General features: G+C 42.5%; 1 protein-coding gene across 11 annotated transcripts in view; it reads right to left on the reverse strand.

Moving 5' to 3' along the window:
- Positions 1-18,017, reverse strand: part of LOC120773084 (mitogen-activated protein kinase kinase kinase kinase 5) — an 82,403-nt gene that overhangs the window by 14,192 nt on the left and 50,194 nt on the right. For all 11 annotated transcript variants that reach the window (XM_040102046.1, XM_040102045.1, XM_040102044.1 and 8 more), the window contains exons 3-5: positions 11,732-12,152; positions 1,244-1,342; positions 125-423 (exon numbers count right to left, since the gene is read on the reverse strand). In XM_040102046.1, coding sequence (XP_039957980.1) covers positions 125-423; positions 1,244-1,342; positions 11,732-12,152 — 819 coding nt within the window. The remainder of the gene's footprint in view (positions 1-124; positions 424-1,243; positions 1,343-11,731; positions 12,153-18,017) is intronic.

Here is an 18,017-nt window from a genome sequence, read left to right on the forward strand (position 1 = left end):
GTTTCAAAGTAGTTCACGATATCCACTATTATGTTCAAAACCCTTGAAAGTTTTCGAAAAATTAAGACTGCTTGGCGTCGTTTAGTATAATCTACTATTAAGTAATCAGATATTTTCCACTCACCTCCTCTTCCCCATCCAAATAGTAGTAGAACTGCTGATTGGGACTCAAGAACTTTTGTAGCAACTCCTTGGCCACACGAACCGACATGTCGCCCTGCACGAACGGATGCTTCAGCAGGCATTCGGCGGTCGGACGTTTTTTTGGATTCTTCGTCAGCGCCGTCTTCACGAAATTGTGAAATGTGGTGCTCCACTTCTCCTTGTTGCTCAATGTGGGCGGTTTGAAACCACTTTTCGACATTAGGAACAACGCACGCATCGGATGCAAATCGAACATTGGCGGCTGGAGTTCGGCAAGTTCTGCAAAAAAATAGAAAGCAATCACGAAAATTACAAAGGATCTTCAGTGCGCAGCTGAAAATATGTAAATGTTGGTGCATAAATATTTTTATTGAAACATGATGCTTGGTTCATGCTGGGGATTAGCAAATAAACACTCAGATTTCACGAGACAATTCATCTTACGACGACAGAGAGGCACTAGCACTTATATTCCTCGGCATCCGTTGACCATTACCATAAAGTAGACATATATGTACGCCGCACAAATTGTATTGGCTGTGACAAACGTCAAACACAATCGCCATAAAAATTAAGTAGAAATAATTGTGGGCCATCTTGAAAGACGTGCGGCTCTCCTTTGCCTGCGCTGCGTCGAGTTTCTAATGAAATTAATGTTGTGCCATTATGGGATCAAGGAGCTGACGCTTCAGTCCGTGAACACGCATGCCCAAGACATATTACAAATATATGTGCCCATAAGGCCCATACAACCTACACACAGGCGCACGCAAACGCACCTACACGGTCCTAAGTCGTGCGTACACTTTCGTGTGTGGCTGTGTGTTGCGGTTGTGGGTTTATTGAAATGCTGCGGCGAGTGAACCTATTAAAAGTGCAATAACTTAGGTATCAACTCCCGGCGTACAACTTTATTCCCAACAACAACAACAACTCAAATATAATAACAAAAAGTAATCGATTAGGGTACATGTCCTTGGCTGAGAAATAATTTATGACGCTCGCAAATTACATACGTGGATCGTCGTTGTTGTTGTTGTAAAGTGTGTTCTCTGAAATATTAATGGCAAACGTGCCAATTGAAATGATGTAAACTTACCAATTGCCGTTATGCCAACCGCCCATATATCACATAATTGATTGTAGCCGCCTTTACGCTCCACGGCGGCCACCTCCGGCGCCATCCAATACGGTGTACCTGCGCAAAAGAGATAGAGAGTGATTATGATGAGTGATGTATGCCTATAATATTTATTAAATTAAAAGGGTGTCATAATTTTTAGTTGAATTAAATAGTTTTTTTTTTTAATTTCGGCGTAAAGTAACTGTCGTTTAATTGAGTTGCACACACTGGCAGTTCACAGCTGCACTCATGATGCATCACTCAGCACGCCTAACTCTCGTCCGGCGCCGATGTGCTGTGGTTTATTTACAGCATTTTAATTACAAGTTGATTTAATGAATTTGTGGCAGCAACAACTTCGAACAAACTTGCAATTAGTATGACTGCATAAATTATAGCCGAGGGCAACAGCAGGCACAACAACCGTCCGCCATGCACAGAAGGCCCAGCAGTCACAGTTATGGCACTCTGGGCGCACATGGCGTATGAGTGATGCGAGTTCGTCCGACAAATGACTGAAAAATTCGCCAAAAGTTAGAAGGCTAACAAATGGAAGCAATGTAACTAATGTGAAAGCACGGAAAATGCGACACTAGGAGCAGTTTTAAATGGTTTATTGATTTTTTTTATTAAAAATAAGGAGAGAAATTCATCGATAGTTTAGATAGGTCAAAGGAAAATAAACAGTTTCAACATATTTTGCCACGAAATCGCTGTAGAAGTAGCATTTGAGCAATTACAACACCGTAATATTTACAGAACCTGCAGTAGTGAACCTGATTTACACATAAACTACTCAAAATCCCTTTAAGTTTCCAAACACCACATGCATACCAGAATACGAGTAATATCACTTCGCTCAACCACCACAGTGCCGTTGCGTCAGCTGCACACAATCTGCAACACACAGAAGGCGTGTCGTGTCGTGTGAGCTTGAATTTACTACAATTTATACATTTAATTGGTGACATAGTTGAAAGGAGCATGGCATTTGGACAAGCAGAATATGCACGAATAATATTTAATTCAATTAAATTGCTGTTAAATTCAACCGAGAAATTCTACAGATTCCCACAATATTTGAGGACAAACTAATGCAAACAGAGTGCAATAAAATACGATTTAATGTAACTTTGCCTGCAGACATTATCACAATGCTGCATTTAGAACAAGAATTTCAAAATATGTTTAAGTAGTGTTCTCGCCTGCAGTGCTCTGAAAAGTAACCGCTTAAATCGGTGTGCTCATGTTTGAACATTTCAGTACACTACGCTCTAGTACTCAGCAATGCATGAAAATGTTGCAAATCTAAGGATTTGGCTTAAATACACTAGGGCAGTAAGAAAACAAACAAATCAAATAGCCCTTCGTACATCTATCATCTTTCAACACGTGCTTGCTGAATGGGCCTCAATAAAGCGCACATCACTCATACGCAGTGTAGCACAGGCATGGAACACGCGGCGGCAGGGTCTGTGCAACTGTGGATATGCGGTTATTTGGCACATAAAGCCAAGTGAATGCACGAGTGGTCGGCTGACTGAATGAATGAATGAATGAAATACTGTCGGTTTATAACGCACTGCGGCACTCGCTTTCAGCAGCAGCAGCTGAAGAATGCAGCCAATTGAGGGTGCGTTTAGAGGGTGAGCAGTGGTGCGGGTGATCGCACTCTGGCAAATCCACCGCCAAAACTAGCACTTGAAATATCACTGAACTTTTAAGCCATCGCAGTAGTTATGTGGACTGCCATCTGCTGTATGATGACACAGCCGGATGCAAAGAAATCGCGGGGATGCCAAGATATAGCAGGAAGCAGCAAATAATAGAATATAATGCGAACACGAGGTAAAAATAGAAATCCGAACAAGTTCTTTGAACTAAGATGACATGTCAATAAAGGCACTCAAACGCTGGCTTTGCTGAGTGCGACAGTACGGCGGGCCGTAGAGCAGGACAACAACAGCCACAAAAGCAGCGCGAACGGTTGGCAGAGAAAAGCGTGAAGAATACTAAATGAAAGCATTTTAAGCTGAATGCTGTACGCTGAATACCAATGCAATGTGCTAAACCAGCTCTCAATAGCAGCTGATATGAAAGCGCGGTGGGGACGCTTGGTCAACGCTATGCGCCGTTGATATCAGAAATGTGTGTTGCGAGTTCTCGAAGAATCCGCTTAGACGCGCTTGTCCGCCAACTAAGCACCACTTAGCCGCCACCGTAGTCAGCGAGCAGTCGAACAAGTAAATAGTACCTCTTTCAGTTAAATATAAATGTTAATGGAAAAAATGACGACAGAAGAATACACATCCGAATAGTTTAAAGCGAGCTGTCGGCACACGACTGCTTGACGCTCGCTTATGAAAGCTGCGCTGCGATGAGTGCGCGTTCGCTGATAACGCATGAGTACTTTGTGGAGTTGTCATCCGGCAGCGGACACTTCCAACTTGCAGGTAGTTGCCGCAGAGCCAGCACAAGCAACCAAGGCCCCTTGGCTGATAGGAACGCTGATGAGCGCATTATGTGAGTGTTGTGCCAGCAACGCATGTGTCGCGTGAGAAGTGTGGCAAGCAACAGGAGTCTCAACTCATACACACTACGTAGATAGGCATGGCATGTCTTGTTCATATTTAAGCACTGTCATGAGAATCACTTTAAAGCTTGCAAGCACACACACGCACACATTCAAACAAACTCGTACACTCCTGCAGTTGCTGGGATCGCAGCAGACATGCGGGCGGCTGAGTAAATGTTATTGTACTGACAGCAGCTGCAGGTGCTGTTACGTGTACGCAGCGTGGCACAAGTGTAGGACGAGTTGGTGCGCCGAGTCTCTTCGTTTCATGCAGGTAATGCACTTTTGTATGCATTTTTGCTGCTCTACACTAAAGCAGAGTTGAAAGGTTACTGTTCCACTAATGTAAACTCTTTGTCGTTGCTGCCGTTGTCCTTGCCGAGTTCATACGAATTTCCTGGCAAACCTGGCAAACTGCTTTGTTAGCGCATCGCACAGATACTCGGCATGCATGTGTGGGTGCGTGTACATGTTGGCGCTTGTGTATACCGTTTAGTGTCATTAACAAGTCAGCAACAAAGATGCAGCATGGAAATCAGAGTCATCCGGTAGTAGAGAGGAGACACCGAGACGCCAATTGTCGTTGTTGTGCAGACGAACTGCAAAGAAGTTGAAAGGTAGCACGACAAAAACATCTACAACATCATCATCTACAACAACAACAACAACAAATGACAAACGGCCCACATCATTAACACCAAACAAACATTTGTTGAAAAGGTGAAAAGAGCCAAGTGGAAAGCCTTCATAATGTGGCGGAACGTTGACTGAGCAGCGTTGAGTGCCCGATGACACAACAAAATAGACACAAACACAATACAAACAACCACTTACATACCATATACAAAAGTACATATAAGGTAAGAGCTGGTGTAGAGCCAGCAATGTCCAAAGGGGCTCACATATTGAAAGGAGAAATGTCAAGTTGTGTTGAAAAGCACAAAATGCAATAAGGAGAATGGCAGGACGCTAGCTACGTGAATTTAGACCGTCACAGCACGAAAATGTGAGACCGTTTTAGCGCCATGAATTTGACTTTGACTTCCTTTAATAATATTTTTGATAATTAAAAATTGATTATAAAAAAGTGGCAGTTCTTCACAGTTGTCAATATTTTCATAGAAAAACGCATATTCTCGCATCATTTCTTCAACGCGCTACAAAAAGTTGTGGTTCGTGCATGGATTTCTATGAGCCAGTGAGAATAACCACTGTTGCTTCGTGCATAACTGAGTTGAGTTTGCGGCACATTTCCACGCCATGAATTCACTCAACAACAACAACAAAGATAGGAATTAGCTTCTGCTGATGCCACACTTGCAGGGCGCGCATTCGTTGTCGAAGCGTGATATTCGCTGGCAAATACTTGGCTCTGCAGGTGTGTGAGTGTGTCATGTCATGATTACCTAAGTAAGTTTATTAGTGCGTTTGTGCATGTTCCGTCTGGTTTGGTCTTTCAAATGTCAATGTGCAATAATATGCATAGCCTACTCACACACTCACGCATACACGCACACAGCACACGGCAGTAAAATGCTGCACGACAGCAGAGATTTTCATGTTCTCTCACGTGTATGCATGCATCAGTTTGTACTGTTTATGCGCACAGAAGGCGCATTTGAAAGCGGATTCAGCACATTGTGCCACCGTAAAGCCAAAGTATTTAGTTTTTATGCGCGCTACAACCGCTTTGCCTTCTATCAAATTAGCCTAATGACACTGCAGAACGTTCAAGTGATTTAATGACAAGACAGAGTGAAAAGCGTTTATTTGCTGCCAACCCCCATTCAACAACCGACAGATATAACTCCAAGCGCACGTTTATTTCCAATGCCTATTCATAACTCACGCACACGTCCACACTCAAACGCATACACACACACAAACATGCACGAGAACGAGGCAGTTCGTCAACTGGCAGGCGATAGGCAGGCCAACATGTCAAATAGCGGCTTCCTTCCTACTTGCTCGGTGCGCGCTGGTGAAAACGGCGGCTTGGTGGGGTGCAGTGGGTTAGGGACGGGCGGTCGAAGGAGGGCGGCGGATGGCAGCCGACCAGAATTTATGTGTTCGTGGTTGCATTTAGCGAATCTGTCGTGGTGGTGTTGTACATCGGCACCCGTGAACGCACACACATACACGCGCATGTGTATGCATGCATGAATGTTTGTATGAGTGCAGGTTTGTGCAAACATTGTTGCTTGGTACATGTCTATTTGGCTATGTTCAAATCTGAATTGGCTGACAGTTCGGCGGCGAAATTTAAATGCACACGTTGTTAGACATTTCGGGAATTGTGACATTTGCTGTCCCAAATGTTGCTTCAAATATGACAAATCTGAGCTGTCTGACAAAGCTGTCATATGTGAAATTTCGGCGTTTCGATTGAATTATATTACGCCCAGATGGAGGATGCGACGGGAGTATAACAAATTGTTTAAAAGTTCAGCGACTTTAAATTCAGTTTTTGAGAAGTTCTATTGGAGCTGATAGCAAGAAACGCTGTCCGAAATAGTTGCTAGTTTTATACAAAGGAAGAAGTGGAGCAAACGAGCATATACACATATTTGCTCAACTGTTTCGGTATGTGTGTGTGTGTTTGAGTGGTGTGCATGCAAGCGAGGCATACTGTTAGGCGCCTTTCGACCAAAATCGACTAACACGTGCAGACTGTTTACAATTTAAAGCGTTTCCAGAATTTTCAAATCAATTTTTTTGTTTCTGACTAACCACACGTTCGCAGCGCTCATCATCACTCATGCCAAAACATGCATAGAAAATAAATGATATACTCGTTTCCACCCACACATGTACGCATGCACGTTTGCTCACCGTTTGCTAGCCAAGAAAAGCAACCAAACAACAGACAAAACTTGGCAACATGCGCCCGGCGCTCATAAGTTCGTTTCGTATGCTGCGTATTTCCACTCACAGGAAAACATGTGAATTCGCTTATGCTAAATGCAGAAATTTCGTTTCCTTTTCGCTACATATTCCACTTCCAACTACTTGCAACGCAGTGCTTGTTTTCCACCATTTCCACTTCAATTTGCCGCTTGATAGGTGCGCCAGCTCAAATGTTACCTAACTTTCCGTCGAATTTGGCACGGTCCATTGCTCCGTTTAGCATATTCCCCCTTCATTACGTTTACAATGATTTTCCTCGTTTAATTTTTGCAAAAATTCAACCGACTTTTTGATTCAATACGCTATTTGCTCCTCGGCACGGGGCATTCAGTTCGCTTATTTGTCTGCAAATTTTCCAGCGTTTTGATTTTATTGGCTTCTGGTTCACCGCCTCCACTAGTCTGCGCTTGCTTATTCAATGACAATGTGCAACTGTTTGTTATTACAAGCACTTGTCTGAGTTTACACATTGTTTTCGCATGAAAAACCCTCCTCCTCAAGTCGCTCCATGTATTTTATTACTAGAGAGGGGAAACTTAATTTCATTATTTACGCTGGAAATTTTCGCCAAAAACTCGATTTGATTATAAAATATAAGTGTGCAGTAGAATTTCATTAGAGCATCTGCTATCCTTGGTGATTCTTGCCTTTTAACTGTATTGTGAACAATGGCTATACTTTGTTATGATCAACATGGCGTATGAGTAACATATGCCTTCTAGCTGATTGAACTCCAATTTTCTCTACTGTGCACGGATATTTAAGCTTTCTATTGGATATTTAAACTTTCTATTGACACGTAGTCGAATAAATTACAGTAAATAACTTTTGCAACAAAAAATTCATTTGAAATTCGTTGCTGCTACAAAAAGGTAAGACAAATCAATTTTCCCCAAACAATACGGCACTTTGTCCCTTAATGCCACATTTTTCAGTATTCATTTAATTCTCTAACAGCTTATTTTTCACTTTTACTCGCACGATTGGCATGCGAGCGCTGTCAGGAATATTATAGCTCCGTTAAATGAAGTGCAAACTTTCAGGGGCGACGCTCACCAAGTTCGAACCCTTGTCACTATTGCCTTTTCAAATGGGCGGCATCAAATCAAAACGCACAAAAATTCGCATATCTCATTTCAACTAAATAATCAATCGCGATGAGAAAGTAAGTGCGGGACAAAAGCAGCAAAAACAATAGCAAACACCGTTGTCGGACAAATGAAAATGGCTGTGATAATTTGGGTAAATAGCGTGGTCAATATTCAATAGATTTGCGCTACACTGCTTCTTCCAAAATCATTTTCCCTCCGCCGCATTCACCGCGCCATCGCTAGCATCGACAGCTGCTGCAGCGCCGCGTTGTAATTGCTGCCTTTGTTGCTGGTTTAAGTCAATAACTTCGAATTTATTTCATGACCGGCATTCGAAAATAATGAAATCCACAATTCGATGACAGTGAAAGGATAACAGCGATAATTAAATGAAACGCTTTATCCAGCAGCCTTTCGGTTGACCAATGATGGCCGCTGCGGTGCACCGGTCACACATAGCCGCGCGCACTGCAGCAGCGTTGACCATATTTATTTGTTAGCTTTGCGCCATTTGTTTATTTCTCTTTTCAGTGAACAACTTCTGTTGATTGACATTTTAATGGAGCGCATGAAATTGCTAGAAAGCAGCGAGCGGAAGGGCAAAGCGGCCCAGCGAGGTGGCAGATAACAAAATGAAGCACGATAAACAGCGTCAAAATAGCGCATAACATCAAAAGGTTAAAGCATGGACCGCCAGTTCTCCCAGTAAACCACTGAAGAAGATGTAGCGAAAAGCAAACGCAAAAAAGCTACATGGACACTGCATAAAGTGGTCCCTCCACACCGCTCTGCTATGAAAACGAACACGCACATAAAATCCAGCATAAAGGTATATCAACACTTCTTTACAGTGTTACAAATACAAAGTAAATATCCGCACAAACTCATACACACACATACATATGTGTAGATTCTCCCACGTTCGAATGTCGCCGGCTCATGACGCTGCCGTATAAAATGAAACATATGCGCTTTAAAATTAATTAATTTAATCAACAGCATGTCCCTCCACCACCGGTCCACACCTTGCACCTAGCCGAGCGATCAACTAACTCTGACCACACACATACATAATTGTTCCCCACTAAAAGGTGCAAATTCTCACTTCCATCTTAAATTACAAAGTGATTAGAATGCAATTGAGGCAGTAATGGGGTGTTTTCGATTTCATAAACAATTTAAGGACAGCCCACAATTGTTGACTAAGGACAACGTCATTTCTTCGTAGTCGTGGCGGAGGAGAACTCCAATTCATTTTCGATAAATGGCTCGGTTGATAAGAATAACTGTCATATACCCATTTAGTAGTCCGACAAAATAACCATTTAGTAGTACTGTGGCCTTAAAATCCCACGCAGAATCAGGCAACTAAAAAGTAAAGTCCACTCACGATGAACGAAAGCCAAAGTGTACAAGTCCCTCATCATTCACATCCTGCTACATGGCGCGGAGGCATGAAGAATGACATCATCTAATGAGTAGGCCTTAGGAGTGTTCGAGAGAAAGATTTTGTGGATGGAACGATGAGCTGTACGCGATATACGGTGACATTGATATAGATCAGCGAATCCGGAGACAGCGGCTGCGCTGTTTAGGTCATGTTGTCCGGATGGAAGAAAACACTCTAGCTTTGAATATTTTCGTTCAGTACCCGCCGGTGGAAGCAGAGAACGAGGACGACCTCCACTCCGTTGGGGGGATCAACTGGAGAAGGACCTGGCTGCACTTTAGGCCAGAAGGATCTCGCAGTCACACATGTCCTAGTTGTTGACCAGCGCCTGCCAAGCTCATTGGAGGGCATAGGTCCAGAGGTTAAGCGTTAGACCGCAAGAAGAAACATTATTGGCTTAACTATGGTTTCATAGAGCACAGCGCACCACTTTTGCTGAGACACCACAATAAGGCATTATTTCAATGACCGCTAATTTCTCTCAGTGTAATCAAAGTAAAGCTACTTTCTAACACACGAGCCGATTAAACGAAAGGACAAACGTATACATCCATCTTCATTAATATTTGGGAAAGTGCTCATTTTTCAAACAACATTTTCGGCAAGTTGTGATGACGTTGATGAAACGTAAGCCTGAAGAGGAGTCGCCAACAAAGTAATACAAGAGCTAAGATTTAAGCATAAAACTCAATAAACTTGCACGAGAACAGGATACAGTTAGAAAATAATTAATTTTAAGGTTAGGAAAGTTAAGGATGCATGAGAGGCACAGAGTGAGAGGAAATCTTGCTGTACGGCTTAAAACAGCCTGCAGAGTTAAGGTAAACCACAAAATCAATGAAATGGAACTGGTTGGAGGTGCCATGGAGGCCACAGCTGTTGTTAGCCGAAATATTCGATTTTCTTTTGACAAATATATTTACATATTTTTTTTCTCTTCGTAATTGAGAAAACTATTAGGAGAAAGCGAATACAAAAAATTAAAAACTGGAATAATGAAATTTAAATGAAATCAACGACACACAACCACAGAGAAGGACCAAGCCATGAGCAAATTACATAAAAATGCCATCGAAGCGAAGAAGCCGCATTCTTTTCAATTTGGTACAAGCAAACAGATTACAAAAAAAAAGAACAATCAAAAACACACAATGGGGGAAGAGGAAAATAATAGGGAGCATAGTTGAGCTGCAAACAAGCCTTGAAAACATGCTAAGCCCATTTAAGGAAGGAGGCAGCTCAGTCGCCAACACCAGCTACTCTTTAAATATCTTCGCTCTGCTCACGGAAGGCTGCGGGACTAGGAGAGCGAGTAAACGTACACAGACACACACCTCACATATGCTGGTCCTACATGTGTAGGACAACAAAGAAGCCAGTCGTAAACAAGCAAATAGTAATGACAACAATATCAGCAGCGACTGCGACCGCGGCAGTGACTGCAACAGCGGCGAAGCATGGAAGAATGTAGAGCAAATCCTGTGCAGCAGCCGAGAAATGACAGAAGAAGCAAGGCGATAGAGGAAACCACAATAGACGTTGACCAATTGAGGAAGTAGTAAGCGCAGAGACATTTGCGTGCCGGCCTCGGGCGGCGGGTGTAATTTGAGTGTGGGCGTCGCATGACATTTCGACTCGTTTTTTCTGTTTCTATTTTGAATTTTTACCCTACTTTCGAAATTCTTGTATGATTCAGTGAAGCACAGAACGAAACAATGGTCATTTTTGCCAACCGAGAATTTGTCCGTTCCTTCGCTATATGTTCGCTGCTTTTGTTTGCTTTCGCCTTTCAGTTGCCATTAGACATGCTTACATAGGACTGCCTTGTTGTCGAAGCTTGAAGAAATCAAATGTCTTGTAGTAAGCTTTTTTAATAAGGACTTTCTTTAGCTGCAAGTCGTTTGCCTATCCCCATCCACAGCGCTTAATATTTTTACGAGCTTATTATTAAAAGTTCTGCCATTTTCTCGCTCTGCTGTGGAGCGCCATTCGCGTCTACTTACACAACGCACACATAACCATTTGCATTAGTATTTCAATTTCGCTCAATTATTGGTCGGCCGAAGTTTCTGGAATTTTCTTAACGAAGTTTTCATAAAGGAGACATTATTTCACAACTTCTGCGGTTCGCTTAAAAAAGAGTAACAAGAAATTCACAGCGAATCAGCTAATAACCTAATAGATTCCGAACGAGGCGCCTAAATGTAGACAACATTCATAGACTAACAGATTCCGAACGAGGCGCCTAAATGTAGGTAACATTCATAAACAATATACAAATTAATTTTTTCATGAAACGCTATCTTCTAAGTTGGTTCAAACCGGACACAGTATGCTAAATTTTACTAAAATCGGTTCAGTAGTTTAGGAGTCCATCGCGGACAAACAACGAAACACGTACTTTTTATATATAAAGATATTACGAACAGTTTTAAACTCACCGATAAAGCTCTTCCGCTTATTGATCGTGGCGGTAATCTGCGCGGACACTCCGAAATCGGCCAACTTGACGTCCCCCTGTTCGGTTAGCAGGATATTGGCGCCCTTGATGTCACGATGCATCTTGCCCATCGTATGCAGGTACTCGAGTCCTTTCAATGTTTCACGGCACATGTAGGCGATTTGTTGTTCGGTTAGCGGTCCCGTCACCTGGTAGATGTCCTGCAGGCTACCGCCACCGCAGTACTCCATGCAGATCCACAACTTGTCACGCCGCAGGTACGAACCATAGTATGTGATGATGTTTTTGTGCCGACAATCGCGCATCATAATAATCTCCTGCTGGATGATTTGTATGTCGTCGGTGGGCTCGAGTTTGATGACTTTGATTGCGGCCAATTCATTGCTCTGTATGCGCTTCGCCTGTGGCAAAGAGAGAACAAAAGCAGACATTAAGAAATGATGGAAGTGAATATACTAGCAACGCAGCGGTAAATGCCGCCGATAATGAATGCAAATTGAGCTTATTATTATTCAAATGATTCCTCAAACACGACAGAGTGCCAATTGGTGTTGGGCAAACACTCTCTCTATGGAAGAATAACATTGTGAAGCGAGTGCAAAAGGTGGTAAGATTGCCATTTACACGCTTGATTGAAAAAGAGTTGCAGGGCGCGTTGCGGTATGACTAAGCAGGCTGGTGGGGGACTGGATGCTGCATTATCGAGCAGTTGATGGGTTTGCCAATAAATTTTCAATTCTTTTCGCTTTCACTTGGCGCATAATAATAAGTGCTAGGCGAAAGTGGTTAAGCGGAAGGAACGAAAAAAAAAATGATTTACATTTTATTATTATGCCACTAACACAAGCGCAGGTACACAAGAGCACGCACGCACATGCATACTCTCGCGCACATACAATGAGAAGAAAAGTTTATACACACTTTTTGCGCTTCTCTTCCGTGTGTCTTCTCCCAGCGCAACACCTTACATTCCGCCTGTCGCAACCTCTCTCCGCTCGCTCAACGTGCTTGGCTGCTGCCATTTTATGTTGCATGCAAATATTTGAATTTTCAATAAATTTCACTGCTGCACTTGGAGCGCTCTCTCTGCCGCTGCTGCGACGCCGCTGCTTCCACTTTTCTTTGTCGCAAATAGAAATGCAAAACTTGGTTAAAAAGCAATCGACGTGAACGCTTTGGCGGGGGGAGAATTGAAAGTTGAATTGAATTTAGCAGCGTCAGCGATGGAAAAATGAATGGCTAAAAGCAGTGAGCAGTTAGTTTCGTTGATTGCACTTTACTTGGAGATAGTTGAAGTTTAAGTAAATCCATTAAATGCCATTCTGTTGGCTATTTGACTCGGTCGTATCAAAATCGCGACTGATACTCCTACCTTGGCGACAGCGTGCGATCCCGAAGGGAAAAGTGCGACCAAAAATGACAAAACTAATGGGTTGGAAATAAATTTAAGTAATATTTAAGTTAAGAAAGCGAAAGCTATTTGAACAATTTTGAATTAGAAAGACAGTGTCAAAAATAAATAAATAACTTTATATTTATATATATACTATAATCAAAAGCAAATATCATCATTTTAAGCGCCAGATAATATGTAGTACCTGGTGATGATTTAGAAGGTATTTTCTAAAATGTCCATGCATACTTTTAGGCTAGAAGGATGAGTTTGTTCATGCAATGTCAAAGAAGAACTCTCGAATTTCCCTAAGAGTTGTTTTATAAACTAAACAACTACAATAGTTACAGTTACTGCTGAACTCCAAACGAACAGCTGAATACTGCCACCAATTTGGTGCCTCTACTTGACCGCCCGAGCAAACATTGAGTCATTCGCTTTACAGAGAAGCACCGAATTCGCTGCCGAGAGAAATTTGATGAATTCAATGCCGTAGTTGATAGCTGGAAAGCAGCTTACACCACATCTTAACGTAAGTCACTACTCAAATGTTCAACAAAAACAAAAGCAGCCACCGTAAAGGCAAACAAGTGCAATGAGATGCACCGAAAGGATACTGCTCAACAGCTGTCGGGTGCTTGCGCAGGACACTCCATTCAAACTCAGTTTGCATTTCCCAGCAAATGAGCAAAGCATGCAGCAGATCAGTTATGAAGCGCCAGCGGCCCGTCCACCCGTCCACCCAACCAGCCGATAGTGCGGCGTGTGGGTAGGTAAAGGCGCTCGAAAGAGATGGGGGGGTTGCAATTTTGCGGTTGCGAATTGGCAGTGGGTGGTTGTTGTCGCTGCTGCTGGATAAGGATCGCAGTCGTATTTGTCATGTTTACAGGTCAGTGGGTTTTTCAATTTGCATTTTGCTGCATTTTCGTTAGATTCACAATCGAATGCATTTATTTCGCTCAAAATGCGGTTTTATCGAAATCAATCTTTTGCATTTTGCATTCGCAATGCGTGCGGTTTGTGAGCGCCGGGAACTTGAAAGCTGAGTGAGATGCTATTAAGTTCTTTTATTAGTTTTTTTTTATGATGTTCTTCTAATCCATTTGACTGCTTGCTGTTTGCCAGTTCGCCTGTTTGCGTTCTTAATTTTCAGCAAAAATCCAAATACAACGGTATAATTCGGGGGCGGGGACGCTGTGGAGGTAACAGGTGGAAAGCACTCAGGGAGGAACAATAACGTTTTTCTTTTAAAGCTGCCATAAAATGCCCAAGCCATGCCTCTGAACTATTCTTCTTCGTTGGTATTTTTTCTTTTGTAGCAGAGGCAATGAAATCGGAATGAGCATTTAACTGGCGAAATTTTTACAATCCTTTCCTGCTTCTGAAATAAAAATATTCATTTGTTTGTTGAGCTGAGTTCACACGTAATTGCTGATGGTAATACTGTAAATGACTGCATATTGGTTCACCATCTTGTTAGAATCGACTTTTGTTTGTGATAAAACCAAAACTGGCGAGTGCCAGTGATACCTGTCGGATTTGCTTTAATAAACCGAAGTACAGTTAGAGCTTTACTCAATCGGACCGTTGACAAATAATAGATTTTCAAGACCGGAGCATACTCTTGTAGAACCCCCAGAGGTCATCTATAGACCGATGCCCACAACATACTAAAATTATGGAGGGAACACTTCTACAGCCTGCTGAATGGCAGTGAAAGTATAACACCAGGAGAAGGCGAACCCGATTCCTTAATCGATGATGATGAAGCGTATGTTCCATTGCCCGACCATGAAAAAGTTCGAATATTAATTACCCGCCTGAAGAACAGCAAAGTGGCAGGGCCGATGTATTGCCGGCCGAGCTGTTCAAACACGGCGGCGAAGAACTGATAAGGAGCATGGATCAGCTTCTTTGTAGAATATGGATAGGAAAGCAAAGCAAAAGGGTCTAGTGGTCAACGAGGGCAACACGAAATATCTTCTGTAAGCAAAGAAAGAGTCGTCGCACTCGCGATTAGGCTCCCATGTCACTGCTGACAGTCATAATTTCGAAGTCGTACATAATTTCGTCTATCTTGGAACCAGCATCAACACCAACAACAAGGTCAGCCTGGAAATTCAACGCAGAATATCTCTTGCAAACAGGTGTTACTTCGGACTAAGTAGGCAATTGAGAAGTAAAGTCCTGTCTCGACGAACAAAAACCAAACTCTATAAGTCACTCATTATTCCCGTCCTGCTATATGGTGCAGAGGCTTGGACGAAGACAATATCTGATGAGTCGACGTTACGAGTTTTCGAGAGAAAGGTTCTGCGGAAGATTTATATACCTTTCATTATATAACGGAAGTTCAGTATGCATAATTATGGTCCTGCTATGCTAACAATGTAAATGTGTTCGTGTCAAGCGCGAGGGATCGAAGGCAATGTGAGCTTTTGTAATCAAACTACATTGTTTCGTAAATGGGAGCAGAGCTTCGATTTTTGTGTTTTAGAACCACAAAATATTTGCTTGTTTCCTTAACGGCTATAGATACCAAAATCAATCGTTCGATAACATCGCACAATATTATTCTATTATTTAGCAGAGGTAGACAGAAATCTATGACGAGCCACATTAGCCAAAACCAATTACTAGCTAAAGAGCACACTGGCCTGTGCACATACTGCCGCAGACACCTATTATTACATGCAAACGGCGGTGGGCCAACTGGTCAGCCGTGAAACCGATTTTGTTGACAACACCTCAGCATATTCGTTTGCAGTAAATAAGCGTAATCTGTGCAGAAGACTCAACGTAAGGGTAAGCAGCCGAATGCATGCGACGACGTGCCAGCAAAGGGACGCCGCCTGTTATGCAACATTTACGCCCAACAAGATTGTGGGGATAACTATCAGTGTATATAGTTAGTAGCTCAGGCCACACGCACACAAACACACATGTATGTAAATGAGCGCCATGTTATTGGGGAAGTGATCCTGTGGGCACAGGTAACCGGAGACCGGATAGTGCGAGCATTATGCAAATCGGATGGTGTTTGTCGGTCGGGGCAAGGGCAGGACTATGTGGTCAATGGGATCACCGTCGTTGCCAATCGCAGTACTGATACCCGAGCATATATTGTGGATTGGATGTGAAGGACGCGGCGCAGATGAGTGTTGGGGCCGCACCGGTTATGCAACTGGGAAACGAATGCATAGTTCAAGCGCACCGCTGTCTTTGCAGTAGCGAATGCTACATGGAAAACGACCTTTGGGGCATCGGTAGCGCCCTGGCTGTTATAATAATGTTATTGCCAAATTGGGTCGTTTTCATCATAGGTTATAGTGTCCAAATGTAGAAGCGCTGAAAAATATATTGTTTTTGGTTTGGATTATGTAAGCCATTATATAAGTTTATCCATTGCAAATCCACAAATCATTAAATGCATTGTGCTGCGATTCTTTCGTTATCCTCTCGAATTTTTTCCTGCGCAAGACTCCTTTCCTCGGCCTTTTTGTCGCAGTTGGCGAACTATGAGCAACTGGATTATATCTGCTTTGTATCAAAGTGCGGGTGTATGTCTCTCGTTTCACTTCTTTTTTTAGGAGGGAGGGGCTGTACGCAAGTTCGCGCTGCTGAGGGCAGAGATTGACAGCATATTCATCAGTTGCGGTAAATTACATACTTGCAACACGATTCCACGCCACTCAGCACAGCACTCCCTTTGTTGTTGTTACTTTTCTGATTGCTATTTTCTGTCAATATTTCCTTTGTTTCCCAGCACAGGGCACTAACAAGGAGTAAAGCACATGTATATGTTAACAAGCTCATATTATATTTAATTTCTCGAGTTTTACATTCCTCCATTTGCAGTTTCCAATTACTTAACTGTTAAGTATGGCATAATAATTATTTTTTTTGCAAGAGTGGCTTTTGGTTGCGAGAATTCGCTCAGAAGATACGGATTATTGGTGTCAAAAGTATAAAAGGATGAACTTATAAGGCAGAAGAGAGAGAGTACCTTTCTTCCCTCTTCTTCTTCTTTACTGGCGTAGATACCGCTTACGCGATTATTGCCGAGCTAACAACAGCGCGCCAGTAGTTTCTTCTTTTCGCAACGTGGTGACAATTGAAAATTCCAAACGAAGCCAGGTCCGTCTCCACCTAGTCTTTCCAACTGAGTGGAGTCGAATACTTTCAGAGCTGGAGAGTTTTCGTCTATTCGTACGACATGACCTAGTCAACGTAACCGCTGTATTTTAATTCGCTTAACTATGTCAATGTCGTCGTATATCTCATATAGCGCAAAGGACCCTACAACTTTCGCAATTTCTCTCGAAAACTCGTAACGTCGACTCATCAGATGTTGTCATCGTCCATGCCTCTGCACCATATAGCAGGACGGGAATAATGAGTGACTTATAGAGTTTGGTTTTTGTTCGTCGAGAGAGGACTTTACTTCTCAATTGTCTCCTTAGTCCGAAGTAGCATGTTGGCAAGAGTTATTCTGCGTTGGATTTCGAGGTTGACGTTGTTGTGGGTGCTGATGCTGGTTCCAAGCTAGACAAAATTATCTACAACTTCGAAATTATGACTGTCAACAGTGACGTGGGTGCCCAGTCGCGAGTGCGAAGACTGTTTGTTTGATGACAAGAGATATTTCGACTTGGCGTCGCTCACCACCAGACCCATTTCCTATTTTTTACTTCGACTAAGAAGTCATCTTTAATCTTTATTATTTTCGTATGTCGTTTTGGCGAATAATAACTTTTTATTTCGTAAAATTTTTATAACTTTCTTATTTAACTTATCTATACTATTTTAATGGCAAACTAACTGGGCAAGGACTTTTTTGGACATCCTACAGAATCCTTTCTCTATTATCGCC

Source organism: Bactrocera tryoni, chromosome 3 (genome assembly GCF_016617805.1).
Source record: "Bactrocera tryoni isolate S06 chromosome 3, CSIRO_BtryS06_freeze2, whole genome shotgun sequence".
NCBI lineage: Eukaryota > Metazoa > Arthropoda > Insecta > Diptera > Tephritidae > Bactrocera > Bactrocera tryoni.